The sequence below is a fragment of the Symphalangus syndactylus genome, chromosome 21 (assembly GCF_028878055.3).
Source record: "Symphalangus syndactylus isolate Jambi chromosome 21, NHGRI_mSymSyn1-v2.1_pri, whole genome shotgun sequence".
Lineage (NCBI taxonomy): Eukaryota > Metazoa > Chordata > Mammalia > Primates > Hylobatidae > Symphalangus > Symphalangus syndactylus.
In genome coordinates, this window is record NC_072443.2 from 36,028,587 (window position 1) to 36,055,184 (window position 26,598).

Sequence of the window (26,598 nt, forward strand, 5' to 3'; positions counted from 1 at the left end):
TTACTGTACTATTGAATACTAGAATTTATCCCCTCTAACTGTATTTTTTGTGTACCCCTTAGTCAACTTCTCTTCATCGTCTCCTTTCCCTTTCCTTCTCAGTCTTTGATAACTATCATGATACTCTATACTTCTATGAGATCCACTTTTTTAGTGCCCACAGATGAGTGAGAACATGTCGCATTTGTCTTTTTGTGCCTGGATTATTTAGCTTAAGAGAATGACCTCTAGTTTCAAACATATTGCAGCAAATGAGAGAATTTTATTGTTTTTTTAATGGCTAGATAATATTCCATTGTGTATATACACATATGCACACATACACACTGCATTTTCTTTATCCATTTGTTGATGAACACATGTTGATTTCATATCTTGGGTGTTGTGAACAGTGCTGCAATAAACATGGGAGTGAAGACATCGCTTCAACATACTGATTTTATTTCTTTTGAATATATACCCAGCAGTGGGATTGATAGATCATATGGTAATTCTATTTTTAGTTTTTTTTTTTTTTTTTTAAAGAAACACTGTACAGTTTTCCATAATGGCTGTACTACTTTACATTCCCACCAATAGTGTACAGGTATTCCCTTTTCTTGGTATATTTGCCAGTATTTTAAATTTTTTGTCTTTTTGACAGTAGTCATTCTAACTAAGGTGAAATGATATCTCATTATGGTTTTGATTTGCATTTCTCTATTTTTAGTGATGTTGAGCATTTTTTCGTATATCTGTTGGTCATTTGCATGTCTTCTTTTGATAAATGTCTCTTCAGATCTTTTGCGCATTTAAAAATCGAGTACTTGTGTTTTTGCTATTGAGTTATGTTCCTTATATATTCTGGTTATTAATACCATATCAGATGAATAGTTTGCAAATATTTTGTTATTCTGTAAGTTGTCTCTTCACTTTGTAGACTGTTTCCTTTGTTGTGCAGAAGTTTTTAGCTTGATATAATCCCACTTGTTTATTTTGGCTTTGGTTGTCTGTTCTTTTGTGGCCTGAAGCAAAAAAATCTTCAGGCCAATGTCCTATAGCATTTTCCCAACTTTTTTTTGTAGTTTTACAGTTTTAGGTCTTAAATTTAAGTCTCTAATCCATTTTGAGTTGTTTTTTTCTATATGATAATAGATGGGAAGCTTGTTTCATTCTTCTGCATATGGATGTCCAGTTTTTCTAGCACCAATTATTAAAGAGACTGTCCTTTTCCCAATATATGTTCTTGGTGCTTTTGTTGAAAATGAGTTGGCTATCAGTGCATGGATTTATTTCTGGGTTCTTTATTCTGCTCCATTGATCTATGTATCTGTTTTTATGCCAGTACCATGCTATTTTGGTAATTGTAGCTTTGTAGTATAATTTGAAATCAGGTAATGTGATGCCTCTGGTTTTGTTCTTTTTGCTCAAGACTGCTGTAGCTATTCAGGGTCTTTTGTGGTTCCCTATGGATTTTAGGATTTTTTTTCTATGTCTGTGGAGAATGCCATTGGTATTTTGATAGGCCTTGCTTTGAATTTATAGATTGCTTTGGGTAGTATAGACCACTTTAACAACATTAATTATTCCAATCTATGAACATGGAATATCTTTTAATTTTTTGTGCGCCTTCTTTGATTTCTTTCAAGAGTGTTTTATAGTTTTTCTTGTAGAGATCTTTCACTTCTTAAGTTAAATTTATTCCTAGGTATTTTATTTTTTTGTAGCTATTGTAAATACGATTGCTTTCTTCATTTCTTTTTTAGACTGATCACTGTTAGCCTATATAAATGCTACTGACTTTTTGTATGTTGATTTTGTATCCTGCAACTTTACTGGATTTATCAGTTTTAAGAGTTTTTGGTGTGGAGTCCTTAGGTTTTTCTAAGGATGCTATCATGTCGTCTGCAAATGAGAATACTTTGACTTCTTCCTTTCAATTTGGACGCCTTTATTTTTTTCTCTTGCCTAATTGCTCTGGCTTGGACCACCAGTACTATCTTGAATAGTGATAAAAATGGACATCCTTGTTTTGCTCCAGATCTTCGTGGAAAAGCTTTTTTAAATTCTTTCCTGTTTAATATGTTATTAGTTGAGAGTTTGCCATATATGTCACATTTATTGTGTTGAGGTATGTTCCTTCTATATTCAATTTGTTGATGATTTTTATTATGAAAGGATGTTGAATTTTATTGAATACTTATTCTGCATTTACTGAAATGATCATAGGGTTTTCATCCTTGATTCTGTTGATGTAATACATCACATTTATTGATTTGTATATGTTGAACCATCTGTGCATCCTTGAGATGAATCCCACTTGATCATGATGAATGACCTTTTTAATCTATTGTTGAATTTCGTTTGCTAGTATTTTGTTGAGGATTTTTGCATCTATGTTGATCAAGGATATTGGCCTGTAGTTTTCTATTTTTCCTGTGTTCTTGTCTGCTTTTGGTATCAGGATAATGCTGGCCTAGTGGAATAAATTTAAAAGTATTTCTTTCTCTTCAATTTTTTGATATAGTTTAAGTAGAATTGATATTAGTTATTATTTAAATATTCATTACAATTCAGTAGTGAACCCATTAAATCCTAGGGTTTTCTTTAATGGGAGACTTTTTATTATGGCTTTGATCTTGTCATGTGTTATTGGTCTGTACAGGTGTTCTATTTCTTCATGTTTCAATTTTGATAGGTTGTATGTGTCCAGGAATTTATCCATTTCTTCTAGGTTTTCCAATTTGTTCACGTATAATTTTTCATAGTAGTCTATGATGATCCTTTGTATTTCTGTGGTATCAGTTGCAATCTTTACTTTTTATTTCTGGTTTTATTTGTCTGGGGTTTATCTCTTTTTCTTAGTCTAGATAAGGTTTTGTTAATTATCTTTTTTAAAAAACAAAATTTTTTTGCCAAATTTTAAAATCATTATTATTTCCAATTTTATTTATTTCTGCTCATTTATTATTTCTTCTCTTCTACTAATTTTGGATTTGGTTTGTTCTTGCTTTCAAGTTCCCTGAGGTGTGTCATTAGATTTTTTTTTAGGTGTTTCTATTTTGGGAGTGTGGGTATTTATTGCTATAGACTTCCCACTTAGTATTAGTTTTGCTATATCTCATAGGCTCTGAAATTTTGTGTTTCCATTTTCATTTATTTCAATAAATTAAAATAAATTTTTCCTTTAATTTCTAAATTGATCCATTGGTCATCTAGGTGCATGTTTTTTTAAATTTCATGTATTTACACAGTTTCCATAGTTCCTCCTCTGATTGATTTCTAGTTTTATCCCATTGTGGTCAGAAAAGATATTTGATATAGTTTTGACTTTTTAAAAATCGTTGAGACTTGTTTTGTGGCTTAACATGTGGCCTATCCTGGAGAATATTCCATGTGCTGATAAGAAAAATGTATATTCTGCAGCAGTTGAATGAAATACTCTGTAAATGTCTGTTAGGCTCATTTGGTGTAGGGTCTAGTTTAACTCCAATGTTTGTTAATTTTCTGACTTGATAATCTGCCCATTGCTGTAACTGGGGTGTTGAAGTCCCCTACTACTGTTGTATTGCAGTCCACCTCTCCCTTTAGATCTCTTAATATTTGCTTTACATATCTGGGGACTGATGTTTAGCGCATACGTATATTGGCAATTGTTAGATCCTCTTGTTTAATTGACCCTTTTTTATTATATAATGACCTTTTTTGTTCTTTTTTTTTTGTAAAGATTTCGATTTAAGGTCCATTTTATCTGATATAAGTATAGCTATTCTTCCTCTTTTGGTTTCTGTTTGCATAGAATATTTTATTCTATCCTCTCATTTTCAGTGTACATGTATCTTTATAGGCAAAGAGTTCTTCTCATAGGCAGCATATAGTTGGGTTTTATTTTTTTAATTTATTAAGCCATGCTTTATCTTTTAATTGGAGAATGTAGTCCATTTACATTCATTGTTATTACTAATAGGTAAGGACTTACTACTGCCACTGTCTTACTTGTTTTCTAGTTGTTTTGTAACTATTCTCTTTCTTCCTTTCTTACTATCTTCCATTGTGTTTAGTTATTTTTTTCTGGTAGTATGTTTTAAATAAGTTATTTAAAACTAATGCCAACTTAACTTTGATTGCAAAAAAGAGACAGAAGAAACAAACACACAAACAAAGACATCTGTACACATTAATTCCCAACTTACCCCACATTTTGATTTTTAATGTCACAACTTGCATTTTATATTGCTTATCTCTTTAAAATTGTTGTAGTTAGTATTATTTTAAATATTTTGTCTCTTATTCTTCTTAGTAGGGATATAAGTGATTCACACACCATGATTACCATATTAGTGTAACAATCACATCGATATCATTTTCTTTCTATTTGAAGAATTTCCTTTAGCATTTCTTATAGGACAGGTCTGATAGTGATAAATCCCCTCAAGTTTTTTTTTTTTTTTGGTCTGGGAAAGTTCTTATTTCTCCTTTCTTTCTGAAATTTAGCTTTTCTGAGTACAGTATTCATGCTTGGCAGATTTTTTTTTTTTCTTCAGCACTTTGAATATATCTTTCTACTCCTCCTGGCCTGTAAGGTTTCTGTTGAGAAGTCTGCTTTCAGGCATATTGGATTTCCCTTACATATTATTTCCTTCTTTTTTTTCCTCATTGCTTTTGCTCAAAAGTCGCTTTTTCCTTTCTTTATCTTTGGCTTTTGAGTACCTGATTATAATGTTTTGGGGTATTCTTATATGAGTTAAATCTGATTGATGACTTAATCTTTTTGTATCTAGATATTTATCTCCTTGTCCAGGTTTGTAAAGTTTTCTGTTATTATTTATTAAAACAAACTTTATACAACTTTTTCTTTCTCAGTTCCCTTTTTAACTTCAAAAACCAAAATATTTGTTCTTTAGATGTTGTCACCTAGACCTTGTAAGATATCTTTATTCTTTTTTTTATTCTTTTTCTCCTCTGACTGTATTTTCAACTGGACTGTCTTCAACTTCACTGATTCCTTCTTCTATTTGATCAATTCTGCTGTCGATGGTTTTTCATTAATTTTATTTTTCAGCTTTAGGACTTATGTTTGATTTTTTAAAATTTTGATCTCTGTTAAATTTCATTGATAAATTTCTGAATTCATTTGGTGTTTTCTTGAAGTCCAGAGAGTTTCCTTAAAATGTTTTCTTGAATTCTTTGAGAGATCACACATCTCCATCACTTTGGGGTTGGTTTCTGACATCTTATTTTGTGCATTTGGTGAGGTCATATTTCTCTCAATATTCCTGATGCTTGTGGACATGTACATTGAGGGATTAGGTATTTATTTTAGTCTCCACAGTTTGCCTTTGCCTGTCTCTGTCTGTCTTTGGAGAGCCTTCCATGGATTCTGGCAGACTGATTGTTTAGTTACCTGAATCTGTGATCACTGCAGCCCTCTCAGCACTAGAGTATGCTCTAAGCCCAGGCTTACCAAGATGCTCACAAGGATTTCAAGGCTGATGTGGTTTTAAGGCCCAGATGGACCTGGGGAAGACCCAGGGAGGGTTCTGGGGTTGTGTGAGAGTGCTGGTCTGGAATCTGAGTTCAGAAGACTGTCCCAATGCCCTGGATGGATGTGACTCTCTGCCCATCTCTGCATGGATATGTTGGGTCCCTGATTGCAGTGAGAGGGTTGAAGTTGGGCCAGCCGCAGTGGCTCATGCCTGTAATCCCAACACTGAGAGGCTGAGGTGGGAGAACTGCTTGAGTCCAAGAGTTCAAGGCTGCCATGAGACATGATTGCACCACTGCACTTCAGCATGGGCAACAGAAGGGTTGAAGTTGAGGCTGGGCCCCCTTGGGATTTGCCAGAGAAAGGAGGTTGATAGGCCCGTATTGTTGGCTTAGATGGGCATGCATCACCCAGCAGGTGCCTGCACAAGCAAGGCAGTTCCTTGACTGTAGCGGGAGGAGCCAGAGCTGAGACTGTCCCCTCAGGATCTGCTGTGGGACAGAGGCTGGAGAGGTCAGTCTTGCTTCAGAGTAGTGCACATTACCCAGCACAGATAGGATAGCTCCCTGATGTAGCAGGAGGGGACAAAGTTGAGAAAGCTGTGAGATAGAGGCTGGCATGCCTGTCACATCAGTTCAGATAGGTATGTGTTTCCCAGTAGGTACCTGAACAGATGGGATAGTTCCCTGACTGCAGTAAGAAGGGCTGGACCTCAGATTAGGTTGATTGGGGATCTGCTGTGGGACACAGGCTGGAGAGTCTTTGTCTTATTGCTTCAGAGGGGCATGCCTTGCAGGTTTCAGCACAGATGGGATAGTTTACTGGTTGCAGTGGGAGGAGCCAGACCTGAGACTTGGTGCCATCAGGATCTGCTGTGAGTTGGAGGTCGGCAAGCCTGTCAGGGAGGCTCAGACTCCCAGGTTGTGTGATATGGGTGATTCTCTCTCTGGATCCTTGTGTGAACAGCTCTGAGCTGGGACCTCAGCTGAGAGTGGTTGAAGCCAAACCACAGGGAAACTTTCAGGTTCATCACTGAGATAGATGTTAGCAGGCAGATGAGTTTCTCTGCCAAGGCACAAGTATGCATGATACATCTTGGATTCCTTGACAGATGGTTTTGGTTGCAGGCTCAAGACCAAATGAGGAAGGAGCCAAGCCCCTTGGAGGACAGGACAATTTCAAGACTTGAATGTGGAAGCAAGCTTGTAGTATCAACTACCTGGAGTCAATCTGCTTCTCAAAATGATGCTCCTAGGTTGTGAGCTACATGAAGACTTCACAAACTCCTACCTAAATTTTGAGGCTCCTGCAGAGAGGCTTTGGGCCATGTATGGGTACAGAATTTTTTTTTTTGTGGGATATATGAATGTATTACCTTCTATTCCATTATCTTGGTTATGCCACTCTGTATATGCTTAATCTTAAGGTCAGTGGGGACCATACAGTGGCAGTATTTTGTGTCCACATAGATGCAAAATTATATGATTGTACATAATAAAGATTAAACTCATTTACATTAGTAATATAATGTTATATTCTTGGTATTTTTACTTGACGTATATCACTGGTTTTTCTTTAACGTTTAGTTTAGGTTTGGGGGTACATGTGAATAGTTTGTTACAAATGTAAACACGTTGTCACAGAAGTTTATTGTGTATATCATTTCATCACCCAGGTATTAAGCCTAGTACCCAATAGTTATCTTTTCTACTCTTCTCCTTCCTCCCATCCTCCTCCTTCAAGTAGACCCCAGTGTCTGCTATTTCTTTCCTTGTATCACTGTTTTTCAAAAGTTATAATACGGAAAATCAAGTTTTTAATGCTTATATAACATTCAATCACATTGACTGATGTACTGATTTAGTTAACCATTCATTCATCATTATACATTTTTATTATTTCTTATGTTTTATTTTTAAAATATGCTCAATTATCATTTTCTTTTTTAGCTTTATATCTTTAGGATAAACGTTGAGACATCATATTATTTAGTCAAAGGATATAAACACTTTTATGTCTTTTGGAATCTCCTGATAAATTTACTTTATTGTTTACATTGCTATTAATAAAGTAAGAATATGTATCAAATTCACTACATTCTTTTTGGTTGAGAGGTATTATAATTTTTATAAAATTTCACAAATCAAATAGACCAAATATATAATTTGTTTCTGTAAACATTAACAATGTTGAACATTTTCCACATTGTGTTTTCTTTTTTTTTTTAATTATACTTTAAGTTTTAGGGTACACGTGCACAACGTGCAGGTTAGTTACATATGTATACATGTGCCATGTTGGTGTGCTGCACCCAGTAACTCATCATTTAACATTAGGCATATCGCCACATGCTATTCCCTCCCCCCACCCCCCACCCCACAACAGTCCCCGGTGTGTGATGTTCCCCTTCCTGTGTCCATGAGTTCTCATTGTTCAATTCCCACCTATGACTGAGAACATGCAGTGTTTGGTTTTTTGTCCTTGTGATAGTTTGCTAAGAATGATGGTTTCCAGCTTCATCCGTGTCCCTACAAAGGACATGAACTCATCCTTTTTTATGGCTGCATAGTATTCCATGGTGTATATGTGCCACATTTTCTTAATCCAGTCTATCATTGATGGACATTTGGGTTGGTTCCAAGTCTTTGCTATTGTGAATAGTGCCACAATAAACATACGTGTGCAGGTGTCTTTATAGCAGCATGATTTATAATCCTTTGGGTATATACCCAGTAATGGGATGGCTGGGTCAAATGGTATTTCTAGTTCTAGATCCCTGAGGAATCGCCACACTGACTTCCACAATGATTGAACTGGTTTACAGTCCCACTAACAGTGTAAAAGTGTTCCTATTTCTCCACATCCTCTCCAGCAGCTGTTGTTTCCTGACTTTTTAATGATCGCCATTCTAACTGGTGTGAGATGGTATCTCATTATGGTTTTGATTTGCATTTCTCTGATGGCCAGTGATGATGAACATTTTTTCATGTGTCTTTTGGCTGCATAAATGTCTTCTTTTGAGAAGTGTCTGTTCATATCGTTCACCCATTTTTTGATGGGGTTGTTTGTTTTTTTCTTGTAAATTTGTTTGAGTTCATTGTAGATTATGGATATTAGCCCTTTGTCAGATGAGTAGATTGCAACAAATTTTCTCCCATTCTATAGGTTGCCTGTTCACTCTGATGGTAGTTTCTTTTGCTGTGCAGAAGCTCTTTAGTTTAATTAGATCCCATTTGTCAATTTTGGCTTTTCTTGCCACTGCTTTTGGTGTTTTAGTCATGAAGTCCTTGCCTATGCCTATGTCTTGAATGGTATTGCCTAGGTTTTCTTCTAGGGTTTTTATGGTTTTAGGTCTAACATTTAAATCTTTAATCCATCTTGAATTAATTTTTGTATAAGATGTAAGGGAGGGATCCAGTTTCAGCTTTCCACATATGGCTAGCCAGTTTTCCCAGCACCATTTGTTAAATAGGGAATCCTTTCCCCATTTCTTGTTTTTGTCAGGTTTGTCAAAGATCAGATGGTTGTAGATATGTGGCATTATTTCTGAAGGGTCTGTTCTGTTCCATTGGTCTATATCTCTGTTTTGGTACCAGTACCATGCTGTTTTGGTTACTATAGCCTTGTAGTATAGTTTGAAGTCAGGTAGCGTGATGCCTCCAGCTTTGCTCTTTTGGCTTAGGATTGACTTGGCAATGTGGGCTCTTTTTTGGTTCCATATGAACTTTAAAGTAATTTTTTCCAATTCTGTGAAGAAAGTCATTGGTAGCTTGATGGGGATGGCACTGAATCTATAAATTACCTTGGGCAGTATGGCCATTTTCATGATATTGATTCTTCCTACCCAGGAGCGTGAAATCTTCTTCCATTTGTTTGTATCCTCTTTTATTTCATTGAGCAGTGGTTTGTAGTTCTCCTTGAAGAGGTCCTTCCCATCCCTTGTAAGTTGGATTCCTAGGTATTTTATTCTCTTTGAAGCAATTGTGAATGGGAGTTCACTCATGATTTGGCTCTCTGTTTGTCTGTTATTGGTGTATAAGAATGCTTGTGATTTTTGCACATTGATTTTGTATCCTGATACTTTGCTGAAGTTGCCTACCAGCTTAGGGAGATTTTGGGCTGAGACGATGGGGTTTTCTAGATATACAATCATGTCATCTGCAAACAGGGACAATGTGACTTCCTCTTTTCCTAATTGAATACCCTTTATTTCCTTCTCCTGCCTGATTGCCCTGGCCAGAACCTCCAACAGTATGTTGAATAGGAGTGGTGAGAGAGGGCATCCTGTCTTGTGCCAGTTTTCAAAGGGAATGCTTCCAGTTTTTGCCCATTCAGTATGATATTGGCTATGGGTTTGTCATAGATAGCTATTATTATTTTGAGATACGTCCCATCAATACCTAATTTATTGAGAGTTTTTAGCATGGAGCATTGTTGAATTTTGTCGATGGCCTTTTCTGCATCTATTCAGATAATCTTATGGTTTTTGTCATTGGTTCTGTTTATATGCTGGATTATGTTTATTGATTTGCATATGTTGAACCAGCCTTGCATCCCAGGGATGAAGCCCACTTGATCATGGTGGATAAGCTTTTTGTTGTGCTGCTGGATTTGGTTTGCCAGTATTTTATTGAGGATTTTTGCATCAATGTTCATCAGGGATATTGGTCTAAAATTCTCTTTTTTGTTGTGTCTCTGACAGGCTTTGGTATCAGGATGATGCTGGCCTCATAAAATGAGTTAGGGAGGATTCCCTCTTTTTCTATTGATTGGAATAGTTTCAGAAGGAATGGTACCAGCTCCTCCTTGTACCTCTGGTAGAATTCGGCTGTGAATCCGTCTGGTCCTGGACTTTTTTTGGTTGGTAAGCTATTAATTATTGCCTCAATTTCAGAGCCTGTTATTGGTCTATTCAGAGATTCAACTTCTTCCTGCTTTAGTCTTGGGAGGGTGTATGTGTCGAGGAATTCATCCATTTCTTGTAGATTTTCTAGTTTATTTGCGTAGAGGTGTTTACAGTATTCTCTGATGGTAGTTTGTATTTCTGTGGGATCGGTAGCGATATCCCCTTTATCATTTTTTATTGCGTCTATTTGATTATTTTCTCTTTTCTTCTTTATTAGTCTTGCTAGTGGTCTATCAATTTTGTTGATCTTTTCAAAAAGCAGCGCCCGTATTCATTGATTTTTTGAAGGGTTTTTTGTGTCTCTGTTTCCTTCAGTTCTGCTCTGATCTTAGTTATTTCTTGCCTTCTGCTAGCTTTTGAATGTGTTTGCTCTTGCTTCTCTAGTTCTTTTAATTGTGATGTTAGCGTGTCAATTTTAGATCTTTCCTGCTTTCTCTTGTGGTCATTTAGTGCTATAAATTTCCCTCTACACACTGCTTTGAATGTGTCCCAGGGATTCTGGTACGTTGTGTCTTTGTTCTCATCGGTTTCAAAGAACATCTTTATTTCTGCCTTCAATTCGTTAGGTACCCAGTAGTCATTCAGGAGCAAGTTGTTCCGTTTCCATGTAGTTGAGCAGTTTTGAGTGAGTTCCTTAATCCAGAGTTCTAGTTTGATTGCCCTGTGGTCTGAGAGACAGTTTGTTATAATTTCTGTTCTTTTACATTTGCTGAGGAGTTCTTTACTTCCAACTATGTGGTCAATTTTGGAATAAGTGTGGTGTGGTGCTTAGAAGAATGTATATTCTGTTGATTTGGGGTGGAGAGTTCTGTAGATGTGTATTAGGTCTACTTGGTGCCGAGCTGAGTTCAATTCCTGGATATCCTTGTTAACTTTTTGTCTCATTGATCGTTCTAATGTTGACAGTGGGGTGTTAAAGTCTCCCATTATTATTGTGTGGGAGTCTAAGTCTCTTTGTAGGTCTCTAAGGACTTGCTTTATGAATCTGGATGCTCCTGTATTGGGTGCATATATATTTAGGATAGTTAGCTCTTCTTGTTTAATTGATCCCTTTACCATTATGTAATGGCCTTCTTTCTCTCTTTTGATCTCTGTTTTATCAGAGACTAGGATTGCAACCCCTGCCTTTTTTTGTTTTTCATTTGCTTGGTAGATCTTCCTCCATCCCTTTATTTTGATCCTATGTGTGTCTCTGTACATGAGATGGGTTTCCTGAATACAGCACACTGATGGGTCTTGACTCTTTATCCAATTTGCCAGTCTGTGTCTTTTAATTGGAGCATTTAGCCCATTTACATTTAAGATTAATATTGTTATGTGTGAATTTGATCCTGTCATTATGATGTTAGCTGGTTAATTTGCTCACTAGTTGATGCAGTTTCTTCCTAGCCTCAATGGTCTGTAGAATTTGGCATGTTTTTGCAGTGGCTGGTACTGATTGTTCCTTTCCATGTTTAGTGCTTCCTTCAGGAGCTCTTGTAGGGTAGGCCTGGTGGTGACAAAATCTCTCAGCATTTGCTTGTCTGTAAAGGATTTTATTTCTCCTCCACTTATGAAGCTTAGTTTGGCTAGATATGAAATTCTGGGTTGAAAATTCTTTTCTTTAAGAATGTTGAATATTGGCCCCCACTCTTTTCTGGCTTGTAGAGTTTCTGCTGAGAGATCCGCTATTATTCTGATGGGCTTCCCTTTGTGGGTAACCCGACCTTTCTCTCTTGCTGCCATTAACTTTTTTTCCTTCATTTCAACCTTGGTGAATCTCAGAATTATGTGTCTCGGGGTTGCTCTTCTCGAGGAATATCTTTGTGGCGTTCTCTCTATTTCCTGAATTTGAATGTTGGCCTGCCTTGCTAGATTGGGGAAGTTCTCTTGTATAATATCCTGCAGAGTGTTTTCCAACTTGGTTCCATTCTCCCCGTCACTTTCAGGTATACCAATCAGACGTAGATTTGGTCTTTTCACATAGTCCCATATTTCTTGGAGGCTTTGTTCATTTCTTTTTATTCCTTTTTCTCTCAACTTCTCTTCTCGCTTCATTTCATTCATTTGATCTTCCCTCACTGATACCCTTTCTTCCAGTTGATTGAGTCGGCTACTGAGGCTTGTGCATTTGTCATGTAGTTCTCGTACCTTGGTTTTCATCTCCATCAGGTCCTTTAAGGACTTCTCTGCATTGGTTGTTCTAGTTAGCCATTTGTCTAATTTTTTTTCAAGGTTTTTAACTTCTTTGCCATGGGTCGAACTTCCTCCTTTAGCTCGGAGATGTTTGATCTCTCAACTCGTCAAAGTCATTCTCCGTCAAGCTTTGTTCCATTGCTGGTGAGGAGCAGCGTTCCTTTGGAGAAGGAGAGGCACTGTGATTTTTAGAGTTTCCAGTTTTTCTGCTCTGTTTTTTCCCTATCTTTGTGGTTTTATCTGCCTTTGGTCTTTGATGATGGTGACGTACAGATGGGGTTTTGGTGTGGATATCCTTTCTGTTTGTTATTTTTCCTTCTAACAGTCAGGACCCTCAGCTGCAGGTCTGTTGGAGTTTGCTGGAGGTCCACTCCAGACCCTGTTTGCCTAGGTATCAGCAGTGGAGGCTGTACAACAGCAGATACTGGTGAACAGCAAATGTTCCTGCCTGATCGTTCCTCTGGAAGTTTTGTCTCAGAGGAGTACCCGGCCATGTGAGGTGTCAGTCTGTCCCTACTGAGGGGTGCCTCCCAGTTAGGCTACTCAGGGTTCAAGGACCCACTTGAGGAGGCAGTCTGTCCATTCTCAGATGTCCAGCTGCATACTGGCAGAACCACTACTCTCTTCAAAGCTGTCAGAGAGGGACATTTAAGTCTGCAGAGGATTCTGCTGCCTTTTGTTTGGCAATGCCCTGCCCCCCGAGGTGGCGTCTACAGAAGCAGGGAGGCCTCCTTGAGCTGTGGTGGGCTCCACCCAGTTCAAGCTTCCTGGCTGCTTTGTTTACCTACTCAAGCCTCCTCCAGCCTTGCTGCTGCCTTGCAGTTTGATCTCAGACTGCTGTGCTAGCAATGAGTGAGGCTCCGTGGGCATAGGACCCTCCGAGCCAGGCATGGGATATAATCTCCTGGTGTGCCGTTTGCTAAGACCTTTGGAAAAGCACAGTATTAGGGTGGGAGTGACCTGATTTTCCAGGTGCCGTCTGTCACCCCTTTCTTTGACTAGGATAGGGAATTCCCTGACCCCTTGCACTTCCCAGGTGAGGCAATGCCTCACCCTGCTTCAGCTCACGCTCAGTGTGCTGCAGTCACTTTCTGACATTCCCCAGTGAGACAAACTCAGTACCTCAGTTGGAAATGCATAAATCACCTGTCTTCTGCGTCACTCACACTGGGAGCTGAAGACTGGAGTCTAGCTATTTCTTTAAATGTTAAATGTGCATCCTCCGAGCTGGAGAGTTCCACATGGCTGGGGAGGCCTCAAGAAACTTACAATCATGGTGGACAGCACCTCTTCACAGGACAGCAGGAGAAAGAATCCCACATTGTGTTTTCAGCGCAAGTTTTCACCTGTGAAATGTCTTTGGTTGATCTCTTGATTGGTAATATTTTTTATAGATACAAATTGATTTCTATATTTCTAAATTTTGAACATTATTTCTCCTTTAATGAATTGATCAATTAAATTCTATTATTATTACTTATTCAATAATTTTTAAATTTTTAAAATTTATCTCAAAATTCAATTTAAAATTGAAAATTTAAATTCAATTTTTAAATTTATCTCAAAAGTATTTTTCAAATTTTAATCAAGGTCTTAATAGTAGTGATTAAGTAATCATATATGTTATGATTAAAGTTTTATCTATTAAAATCTGTATGAAGAATAGGCTTTATATCAAAGTTATTCATCTAGTTCCAGTGATTTATTTTTTTTGTTCAGACAGTTCAATGCTATTTTTATTGTTATTGCTATATAACATATCTTAATTTTAGGGAAGAGCTACTAATTCCCTCATTAACATTTTTTCATATCATTTTGATAATTATGCACTTTTGTTCTTATGGATGAAATATATAATAATTTAAAAGTGTAAATTCAATATTGTCTGTCTGAACTCATACATTGAATAGCAAATATGGCGGTTAAAAGGATTCCTCAATATATTAGGCAGAATGCAAACAACAGTTTCCAAATACACATATGGCTATTTTATAAAGGGAAAGTAAGTTTTCACAATTGCTCAAAGAAATCTAACTCACCTATTAATTCTGGTGTAAGAGAACTTTTATGTTTAGGAACAAACTTTCTAATATTCCATCTGAATGTTTTCATGTTAATTGGAGTTTGAGTAATCACTACTTTTGTGAAATCTTCAGTACCTTGTATCTGAAAGTTGACAGAATGCAAGTTAATTTCTGAGCAAATACCTTACAATAAACATTTATCTAGTAAGCTGCTATTTCTGGCTTTCTCTAGGTATCTGGGAAAAATGGAAAATATTAACAAATCAACACAAATAAGACTGATATCTTAAAATACTTGGATATGTTGATTTTGAAAAAGTCAATATTCCATATACATTCATTGATTTTTAAATATTTCTATTCCATATGAAAAAAATGATTAATAATGAATTACCAATGGCCCTTTAAAAGTCATCCAGAGACTTTTTCTACATGGCAGAAAGAAAGTTTAATGAAAAGAGTATTTCAAAATATTCTTGTCATTAAACTTTCTGCCATATAGAAATATTTCAAAATATTCTTCCACCTTGTGGTTGTTTTCAATATAGTTTGAATCACATTGGTACCCAAATCCGCAATGAGTAGGGCTCTGTTTCTCGGGAAGCAGATAGAGTTTATCAGGCTTCAGGCTCCTGCTTGGCGTCTAAATTCTCAACAAGCACCCACACCAAATCTCTGTTATGTGTTCAAGGATAGAGGTAGAGAGCAGCATAGCGGAGAATGTTTCACTTCCTGTCATTAAGCACTATGTCAGTGCTGGTGATGTCCACTTAGAAAATTTTCTTGTGATCATTTCTCACCTTGGGATCCCTCCCATTCCCATTACACTTTTTTCTTATGTCCAAAATCTACCCTGTAAGTGCTTTCATCCTAGCTGTAAAACATTTTATTAATATATTTACTTATTTGTTTCTTTCCACTTGGATGAGAGATCTCTTGAGGATAAGTTGTAAGTATCATTTTTTTAATCATTTCAATATATAGCACTGTATTCAAGCATATTTTAAATAACTCTGAGTCCTCTTTGAATTACTTTTTGTTGCTGTATCTTTTATGTCCCCTGATTCCTTTTGACATGTGCCTCTCTGATTCTCCCCCAACACAAAACAATACACACACACACACACTCCTTTCCTAATTTACATGGCTCAGGTTCTCATTTTGATTGGCAGGGGAACGCAATTAACAGTTTAAATATGAGAAGACATTCACTTTCAAAGCAGCTGTGGAAATACTACTAATACTCAATTCAGCATCAGTCTGGCAGAACCTTTCTAGAGCATTGTTGATACAGTTTTTCTGCAACATGTGAGTAAAATAAATGCACCCTCTTTTGCAATGAATAACTGTACTAAAATCTAACTGTAGCCAAAATGTCCAGCTTGGCCTTCATAGGCATTGGATGGGAATAACTTGTGCTTGGGCTAGCAAGTGCCAAAGCAGTCAATGAACTTGGTGTGTGTGGGCGTATGTGGGTGTGGTTGTGGGTATGAGTGAGTGTTTATGGAGTGGTGGGAAAAGGGAGAAGATTGGAAGGTGAAGAGCTTAAGATTATAGTGACAGTTTTTCTGATGTTAATACATTGTTGGACATATGGCATATTGATCTGAAGACAGGAATCAATATTTCTTTACCTGATGGCATGTTATAGGAATTAAGAAAGGTGCTCTATAAGTTTTTCGTAACAGACAATCTTCTACAGCTCCATGTATGAGGATAACATAGATTAGATTTTCATCATAAATATCAGTTTTGGTGCTCGTTGGTATATCTACTACATAAATATTAGAGAGCTTTAGTTGCATCTTGTAGTTCCAATCCTGTTTTAGAAAACACAATTTCAGTCTATTATTAGTTTATGAAGTTTAATATATATTCATAAATAGTCAATTATAATGTTTTAATGCCATTCCATTCAAAGAAAGAAAGACAAGTTTATACAAGCACTTCCTACCTCATAAGATAAGTGTTCTCTGATTTTTCTGGCTGTAATAGCGAGTCCAATTTTTAGCCACATTTTTTCAATGAGAGGAGAGCATTGCTCAAAAGCATCATACAAGTGAGTTTTGGGAATAAAACATGTCTGGAAAAGAAGGATGTAAATTTGGTATTTTATTTTGTGCACTATGGTTTAAGGAATAAAGTTTTTTTGTTTATGTACACTATTAAAGCTAATAATTTAATTAGGTAAGACTCACATAATAGCATGGAAACTTAATAAAATGTGTCTATCAATGAAAATTGGTGTGTCCTTTCCCTATGTTCTTGTTGACTTTGTCAAAATCAGTTGGCTGTAAAATGTGGCTTTATTTCTGGGTTTTTAAATTCTGTTCCATTGATGTATGTGTATATTTGTATACCAGTATCATGCTGTTTTGATTACTATATCTTTATAGTATAATTTGAAGTTAGGTGATGTGATTCCCCCAGCTTTGTTCTTTTTGCTTAGGATTGCTTTGGATATTTGAGTTTTGATTACTATATCTTTATAGTATAATTTGAAGTTAGGTGATGTGATTCCCCCAGCTTTGTTCTTTTTGCTTAGGATTGCTTTGGATATTTGAGCTCTTTTTTGGTTCCATATGAATTTTAGGATAGTTTTTTCCCAATTCTGTGAAAAATCGTGACATTTTGATAGATATTGCATTCAATCTATAGATTGCTTTGGGCAGTGTGGTCATTTCAACAGTACTAATTCTTCTGATCTATGAGCATAGGATGTTTTTCATTTGTTTGTGTCATCTAAAATTTCTTTCCATAAATGGTATTGGGAAAATTTGATTGCTTTATGCAAAACAATAACACTGGACCCTTTATCTCTCACCACATTAAAAAAAATCAACTCAACATGGATTAAAGAGTTAAACATTAGATCCCACACTATCAACATGCTGGAAGAAAACCTAGAGAAAAGTCTTCTGGACATTGGTGTAGGCAAAGAATTCATGACTAAAACCTCAAAAGCACAGGCAACAAGAACAAAAATAGACAAATGGAACATAATTGAACTAAATAGCTTCTGTACCACAAAAATAAATAAATATCAAGTGAACAAGCAACCTATTCACTGGGAGAAACAAAAACCCTGCAGAATGGGAGAATATATTTGCAAACTATGCGTCTGACTATGGACCAATGTCCAGAATTTACAAGGAACTCAAATAGCCTTTCTGACTAGTGTAAGGTAGTATCTCATTGTAGTTTTCATGTGCATTTTTCTGATGATTAATGATTTTGAACATTGTTTATATACCTGTTGGCCATTTGTATGTCTTCTTTTGAGAAATGTTTATTCAGTTCATTTGCTTATTTTTAATTGTATTATTTATTTTCTTGCTGTTGAGCTTTTGAGTTCCTTATATATTTTAGATACAAACCCATTATCAGATTGTGATTTACACATATTTTATTTTTTATAAGATAAAAAATAGAAAACAAATTACTAAAAATTATTTGACCTTTTAGATAAATATATGCCTCTATAAATGTGTTATTTGAGGGGAGCAAACTTTTTAGGCAAAAATAAAATGCTTATGCTAAAAGTGAACAGACCATTGGTTACTAAGAATAAAACTTCTATGAATAGTGAAAAACAAGTTTTGTGTACATTGGATTTTATTTCTCTTGGGTCAGTATCTTTTTTTTGTGTAGTATAGGACATGTATATTTAACTTTTGTAAGCAACTGACAAACTGTTTCAGACCACTGTTCAGATTAAAATCTCTGGTTTCAGAAGTTATTTCAACATTTTACAGTCTCATCAGCCATGTATGAAAATTTCAGCTGGGCACGGTGGCTCATGCCTATAATCTCAGCACTTTGGGAGGCTGAGGCGGGCTGAGCACCTGAGGTCAGGAGTTCGAGACCGGCCTGGCCAACATGGCGAAACGCCATCTCTACTAAAAATACAAAAATTAGCTGGGCGTGGTGCCACGTGACTGTAATCCTAGCTACTTGGGAGACTGAGGCAGGAGAATCACTTGAACCCAGGAGGCAGAGGTTGCAGTGAGCTGAGATTGGGAGCCATTGCACTCCAGCCTGGGCAACAGAGTGAGACTCTGTCAGAAAAAAAAAAAAAAGGAAAGAAAATTTTAGTTGCTCCACGTCCTTGCCAGTACCTGTTATTCAGTGTTTTTATTTTTAGGCAATGTAGTAGGTGTGTATTGACATACCACTGTGGGTTTAATCTGCATGTTTCTGGCAGCTAATGATGGTGACCATCTTCATGCGTTTATTGGCTATTTGTATATTCTTTGTAAAGTGTCTGTTCACATTCTTTGCCCAGTTTTTAATTCAGTAGTTTGTCTTATTTTTGAATTGTAAGAGTTATTTATAGATTCTATTATCAAATCCTTTTCTTGGGGAACTTTTGAAAAATCCCTAAGCCCATGACTCATATTTTTCCCTGAGCCTGCTGCTCATGTTTTTTGTGATGTCTTTTGAAGAGCAGAAGATTTTTAATTTTGGTGACATCCAATTTATCAATATTTCGTTTTATGGTTATACTTAAAAACAATCCTGGCTAAGATATATTTGCCTACCTTAAGTTCTCCTATGTTTTCTTCTATACTTTATATAGTTCTATCTTTCATGTTAAAGTATATGATCATGCCACATTACATTTTGGGCCTAGTATGTGGGGATCAAGGTTCATTGCTTCTGCATGGATATTCAGTGTTTTCAGGATTATTTGTTGAAAATATTGTAATTTTTCCATTGAGATAATTTGATCCTTTGTCAAAAATCTATTGACTATGTATGTGTGGATTTATTTATGGATTCTCTTTTCTGTTGTATTGATCTCTACATCTTAACCTAAAGCCAGCATCATGTGGCCTTAATTACACGGGATGTATGCCTTGCCAGCATCTATTTTTTGACTTTTTAATGATAGTCATTCTGACTGGTGTGAGATGGTATCTCATTGTGTTTTGATTTGTATTTCAAATGTAAATGGTTAGTGATCATCAGAATTTTTTCATATGCTTGGTGGCCATGTTTATATCTTCTTTAGAAAAGTGTCTGTTCCTATGGTTTGCCCACTTTTTAATGGGGTTGTTTGTGTTTTGCTTGTTAATTTGTTTAAGTTTCTTAGAGATTCTGGCTTATAAACCTTTGTCAGATGCATAGTTTGCAAGCATTGTCTTCCATTCTGTAAGTTGTTGCCCCTGGGGGCTCCACCTCCATGAAATGTGGAGCTGCTGTTACTGGTCAGCTGGAGGCATGGGTTGTGTGTACTGTTGTCATGACCTTAGGATTTTTCTTGGTGGGGTTCAGGGGGGCCAAAAGCTCACAGGGAGGAAAGATTGGTCTTTCCTCTGTCTGGTAGCTGTGGCATGTGGTAAGCTTTAGTGTAGCCCTCAGGCTCTTTGTTTCTTCCCCAGACTAAGGGAAGCAGGGATACAACTGTTGGCAGTGGCGGGAGCAGGGGTGCAGTTGTATGTCTCTAGGAGCCTCTCCCTGGGCAAACTCTGGGCCACTACCAGTGAGTATGCTTAGTTGTGGATGGAGCAACTGTTCTACTTTCATGAGCTGGGGGCCCTGCCTGGTGAAGAGTTTGGGTGGTGGTTCACCTCCATATGGTGGCTGCCATGTGCTGGAGGTGCCAGCATAATGACTAGGCCCTTTGTTCCTTTCCAGTGTCAGGGCTGTAAGGGCTGAGCCACTGCAAATGTAGTAGCAGAGGGGTTGTGAGTTGACTCTATGATTTCCTCCTTGAAGAAATGCTGGGCTGTCTTTGATTGTGGTGATCAGGCAAGGGTTGGGTCATTGTGCTGGAGTCCCAGGCCAGGCAGCCCTGCCCAGTGAGGAAAAGTGAGGATCCAGATCTGCGTGGAGAACAGTCTGGCCACTTTTCTGTGAGCTGGTTGCTCTTTGCTGGGGGTCTGGACCAGCCTCTGGTCCCTACAGACTCTCTGGATCCTGGAGACAGCAAGGGCAAGGGCTGCAAGACAGCAAGGATGGCAACTCCCCCTCCCACGGGGAGTCCCGTCCAGGGAGTTGCAGAACTGCTACTGGCTCAATAGCCCTGACAAAGGGTGGCTGGAGGCCCAGGCCTGGAGGACTTGCCCAGTGAGGAGATGTGGGAACTAGCTCCATATAACAGTCTGGCCACTTTTCCATAGGGCTGCTGTGGTATGCTGGGTGTCTGCTCCAGTCCCTAGTCACCTCGGACTTTCTAGTGCCTGAGGTAACAATGAGTGGAGGGTGTGAAATAGCAGAGATGGTGGCCTGCCTCTCCCTCTGAGAGCTCTGCCCCAGGGAGGTATGAACCTATTGCCAGCCTGAACACACCTGTAGGAGGTAGCTGGAGACCCTGGTCAGGAGGTCCTACCCAGTGAAAAGGAATGGGATCAAAGACCCACTTAAAAATAACAGTCTGGCCATGTTTTCATAGAGCAGCTGTGCTAGCTGGAGGTCCACTCCAGCCTCCAGTTGCCTTGGACTCTTCAAAGCCCGAAGGCAAGAATAGCTAAGTTGACCAAACAGCAAAGATGGTGGTCCACCCTCCCTCTGGGAGCTCTGTAACAAGGAGGTTTGAAACTCAGTCAGCCATCACCAGTAGGGGTGATTGGAGGACTCCAGTTGGGAGATTCTGCCTAGTGAGGAGAAATGGGATTCGGGATCTGCATGAATAAGAAGTCTGACTGCTTCTCCATAGTACTGCTGGGCAGTGCTGAGAGACTGCTCTAGTCCCTCATTGTCACCGATTTGCCTGAGCCCTAAGGCAACAGTGGCTGAGGCTAAGATACAGCAAAGGTGGTGGCCCGCCCGACCTGCTGGGAGCTCTTTCTCAGAGAGACGCAATGCTGCTACCCATGGCTGGCTGTATTTCCAAGCCAGTGGGTCTTATCATGTGATGTACCATGGGCCTGCAGACCATCATTGGTCAGTCCCCTGGATTCAGTCCCTTTCTTAGGAGTAGGTATGGGGATCTAACCTCCTGCTGAGGGTTGCAGCTGCTTTTGCTGGGAGGCCTGGGTATCTAAGGCTCCTAGGGCTCCACATGTGCCTGAGTTGCTGCTCTGCCAAGACTCCACATAGCTCTGCATGTCAGACTGCAGGCCCTAGTGGAGTGGGTCCTCCTGACTGGAGGGTTGTAAAGATCCATGGGAGAAGCATGGGTTCCTGGGGCTGCTCATTCACTCACTGCTTCCCTGGGCAGGGGAGGTTCCCCTGACTCTGTGTCGCTCCCAGGTGGGTGGTCATCCTGCCTTACTTTCCTCCGTTCTCCGTGAATTGAGTTGTTTCCTTGATTAGTCCCAATGTGTGTACCTGGATGTTTCAGTTGAAAGTGCTATGTTTACTTGCCTCTTCCATCCCTCTCTGTGAGAGCGGCGCACACCAGCTGCTTCTAATCAGCCATGTTGGCCACCTCTCTCCAGAATCAATTTTTAACAACTGGTTTAAAGTCTTTGACCAATCTATAGTCTGGACAATCTCCATGATGGTTTTTACCGAATGCTTTACTCCTCACCTTTTATACTATAGATCACAATTTCATGCTTCTTTGCTTGTTTTGTAATTCATGGTTGCTGATGATAACACTACAGAGATTCTAGATTATTTTATCTTCCTCTGAAAATTGTTGATTTTTGTTATAGTAGGCAGTTCATTTACTATCTGATCACACTGAGCTTGTATAGGCTGGGTTTTACAATTTGATTGAGTGAATCATAGAAAACCTCAGGTAGCTAAGACAGTGTAACTTGTCTCCAAACTCTGTCTCCACCATGGATGCTGTCAGGGCTTGCTCCAAGGCTTTGTTAGGTCTTAGAATAAGAGCAAGCCTTCTTCTAGGTCATGATTCTTACTCCTAAGGCCTATCCTTTCTGGTCTCTCAGCTGTGGGCCTGAGATTTTAACAGATCTTTCCTTTCTGTTAGGTATCTTGACTTCTCGACTTCTTGACTCCTGGTGTCTCTCTCTCTCTCTCTCTCTCTTTCTCTCTCTCTCTTTTTTTTTTTGTGACAGAGTCTTGCTCTGTCGCCCAGGCTGGAGTGCAGTGGTGCAATCTCTGCTCACTGCAACCTCTGCCTCCTGGGTTCAAGTGATTCTCCTGCCTCAGCCTTCTGAGTAGTTGGGATTACAGGTGTGTGCCACTGTGCCCAGCTAATTTTTGTATTTTTATTGGAGCCGGGGTTTCACCATGTTGGTCAGGTTGGTCTCGAACTCCTGACCTCAGGTGATCCACCAGCCTCAGCCTACCAAAGTACTGGGATTACAGGCGTGACCCCCTGCACCTTGCCTGACTCCTGGTGTCTCTCTTCCTTTCTTAACAATCTGGTAAATCTAATTGTGTCTCATCCTGGGCATTTGCAGCCTGTCTCTCAACCAAGGACTTGTAGAGAACCACCACACAGACTACTTGGGTCTTTCTCCATGTAAGACTTTGTCTTACTTCCTGCTCTGCAGATTCTAGCCAAGTTAGCTTCCACAACTTCTGATGTCTCATTTCTCAGCTTGGCAGGATCGCCATCTTCTGCTTGGATTCTTATTGCATCATGGTCAGGAAATAGTCCTAAGCAGAGGATCGGGGTGAATGTAGGGCTTACTTTGTGAGTTTCTCATCTCTTAGTTTTGGGTAACGTAAGTTTACCTATATAACAAACCTGCACATGTACCCCTGTACCTAAAATAAAAGGTTTAAAAAAATTTTTTTTCAAAAAGTAAAAAAAAAAAAAAAAATTTAAATAGAAAAAAATCACATTTGCCTCATATATTTTATTAAGTTTTAGGGTTTTTTTTTATAGCAGATGTGCAGCTCTGTTACCAGTAACTTCATTATAGCCCAAAACAGAAGGCTAGAGTGTTTTATGCAAATTCCAGGTATCATAAATATATAATTTTATTTGTAAATATTTTAATGAGATATTTTAAATATATAACATATGTGATTATATGCCAAAAATAAAAATATCATTTAGTATTCTGTTCACATTAAAATGTCCTAAGTTATCTCAAATAGGTCTCTTTATAATTGGTTTGTTCAAATTAGAGCAACTGTATTTATTTGGTTATTATATCTCAAGTCCATTTTTAATAATTTTTCTTTGCCTTCTTCCCCTCTACCACTACATATTTTGTTTTTTGTTTGTTTTTTTTTTGTAAACAGAGACAGAGTCTGGCTCTGTTACCAGTCTGGAGTGCAGTGGTGCAATCATGACTGACTGTAACCTTGGGTTCCTGGGCTCAAGCAATCCTCCCAAGTAGCTGCAACTACAGGCATGTGTCACCATGCCTGGCTAATTTTTTTTTTTAATTTTTTGCAGATATGTTGCAGGCCAGTCTCAAACTCCTGGCCTCCTCCTGCCCCAGCCTCCCAAAGTTTTGGGATTACAGGTATGAGCCACCATGTCTGCTACTCCATTCACTTTTTATGCCATTGATTTGTTAAAGAAATCAGGTTATTTGTCTACAGACTCTTCCACATTCTAAATTTAGCTGATTATTCCCTCTTGCTGTCAATTAACTTGTTTCTCTCCTTCCTGTATTTTCTGTAAACTGATTCAATCTATAGACTTGAAGAACTTCAGATTTTTTCTTGTGTGAGACTTCATGGGTGGTGCTAGCACTTCTGCTGCATCACATCATGAGGTACATCATGCCTGGTTGTCCCATTTAGTGACTCTAATATTGACCAATGTCCTTAGGTAGTATTTCCTTCATTATAACATTTTCTATTAACATTCACTTAGAAGTTTCAGCATCAACTGAAGGTTGTTTCCTAGATCTATTATTTTATTAGCGATGGCACAATGGAGATTTTCTGATTCTCTCATTCTGTGTTTATTAGCTGAAATTCTATATAGAATTTTTCCTCAATTAAAAAACTACTTTGAAAGAGTTCATAGAAGAAAGGCAAGATAAATGTTTACTTCTTTCTCTTAAAAAAATCCATTTTCAAAGTAATAAAATGATATCCTAGCAACCTCAGGAGAAATTTAAAAAATTAGCATCATTATCAATATATGGAATGTATGGATTTTCACATATTTATGGAGTTTAATTATTTACAGTCATTATTCTTTTTGAGTTCAAATTAAGCCAGTGGGAGCCCTTGGTACTATGAGGATTTTGTTCTCAATCATGTGTAGGGAAACTTTCATGCACTTTGCCCAACTTTTATATTAATAGATTCTAGCCCTGTCTTTATCCCCTTTCTCATCTTTCAAATTATGGTATTGACAATTAACATATGCTAGCCAATTTCCCCATGAAAGAGCTTATATAGCCAATTTTTCTGGATAAATCTTTCTTTCTTTATGGTTGATTAACATTCATAAGCTATTTTGCCAGGGCTTTATACTAGATGAGTGTAATTTGGCAAGTTTTGTTCCTTTATTATTCCTAGTTTTTAAAAGTAAATTGTCAACTAGACTGTAAACTTATACTAAATACTAAAATAACCTTAAATCTGATATTAGATATTTAACAAAATACAACAAAAGTCACAGGTGAATTTTTTCTGACCTCCACTACAGTTTCGCAGGTGGCAGAATATTTCATAGGTTCATTAGTTAAGCAGCTTATCTCTCCTATTATTTCTCCACTGAGCATATAGTCTGTGTCAATTATCAGAAAATCCTTCTCCTTTGACTCCATCATTTGATCAATCCCTAAACCTGGCTTTGATTTTTCAAGCTGTTCAGGAACAAAGAAAGAGAAAAATACATATGCCAGTTAACTTGTATTACCAAAACTAATTTATGACTTTTTCCACTTTGGTTTGAACAATTTTAATATTTACATATTTTGAGAATAAATATTTTATTTCTTTTTAAGTAAAATTGTTAAATTAGCAATAATTTAGACACAAAGCATTCTTAAATACTCTGATCTTTCTGATTCCTCCTACTCAGTTAATCTATACCCATTTTAGAATGGCTAAATCTCTAGCTCAGATCAGCATAAGATGAATAACAATTTATATTATAATTTTCCATCGTAAAAGATAATTCTTTTGAAAGTTTCCTGTTATCTGTGAGAAAGTATGGCTTTAAAATGATAGATAGTGTTATCCATTGTGTCTGAACATGAAAATTTATCATTAGATGGTAGTCACTGTCCGAAAAAAGAAACTATACAGTTCTTAACATGGAAAGCTACTAATTATCAATTTCATAAAGTTTTCTTTAAAAACTTATGATCACAAGTGCATTTATAAATAACTCTGCCTGGTGGGGTGCAGTGGCTCACACCTGTAATCCCAGCACTTTGGGAGGCTGAGGCGGGCGGATCACCTGAGGTCAGGAGTTCGAGACCAGCCTGGCTAACATAGTGAAACCCTGTTTCCGCTAAATATACAAAAAATTACCAGGGTGTGGTGGTGTGTGCCTGTAATTCCAGCTACTTGGGAGGCTGAGGCAGGAGAATCACTTGAACCTGGGAGGTGGAGGCTTCAGTGAGCCAAGATCATGCCATTGCACTCCAGCTTGGGCAACAGGAGAGAAACTCTGTCTCAAAGCAAAAAGACAAAACAAAACAAAAACCTCTGCCTTACCTTTACCATGCCTGAAATAATGATATAGATTCCTTTGGGCTCATCACCTTCTTCAAATATATCATTTCCACAATCAAATGTTACAACTTTGGCTTTTTCCTAAAAGATACCACCAAATACATAAACTATAAACAACATTTTAGGAGTGGTTGGGAATGTTAAAATTTGCATTTTTGTTATTCATTTATTTATTTTTTTGAGATGGAGTCTCGCTCTGTCACCCATACTGGAGTGCAGTGGTGCGATCTCGGCTCACTGCACCCTCCCCCTCCTGGGTTCAAGCTGAGGAGAATTGCTTGAACCAATTCTCCTACCTCAGCCTCCTGAGTAGCTGGGATTACAGGTGCCCACCACCATGCCCAGCTAATTTTTGCATTTTTAGCAGATACGGGGTTTCACCACATTGGCCAGGCTGCTCTCAGACTCCTGACCTCAGGTTTTCCGCCCACCTTGGCCTTCCAAAGTGCTTGGATTACAGGCGTGAGCCACCATACCGGGCCTAAAATTTGCATTTTTTAAAAAAGTTT

The 26,598-nt window shown here is 37.9% G+C and overlaps 2 protein-coding genes across 24 annotated transcripts in view; one reads left to right on the forward strand and one right to left on the reverse strand.

Annotated features, from left to right (window-relative positions):
• The window catches only part of CD200 (CD200 molecule), a 256,287-nt gene that overhangs the window by 26,821 nt on the left and 202,868 nt on the right, over positions 1-26,598 (forward strand). For 10 of the 23 annotated variants that reach the window (XM_063630060.1, XM_063630057.1, XM_063630059.1 and 7 more), the window contains one exon: positions 6,592-6,792. The exons of 6 other annotated variants lie outside the window; for them this stretch is intronic. The gene's annotated coding sequence lies outside the window, so the exon portion shown is untranslated. Of the gene's footprint in view, positions 1-6,591; positions 6,793-15,074; positions 15,878-23,840; positions 23,911-26,598 lie in introns of those variants that run through there. 7 more of the 23 variants (XM_063630054.1, XM_063630051.1, XM_063630058.1 and 4 more) reach the window with 2 other exon arrangements.
• The window catches only part of SLC9C1 (solute carrier family 9 member C1), a 181,683-nt gene that overhangs the window by 15,248 nt on the left and 139,837 nt on the right, over positions 1-26,598 (reverse strand). Inside the window, 5 exon segments of the mRNA XM_055260281.2 lie at positions 14,585-14,711; positions 16,204-16,389; positions 16,524-16,652; positions 25,042-25,212; positions 26,072-26,170. Coding sequence (XP_055116256.2) covers positions 14,585-14,711; positions 16,204-16,389; positions 16,524-16,652; positions 25,042-25,212; positions 26,072-26,170 — 712 coding nt within the window.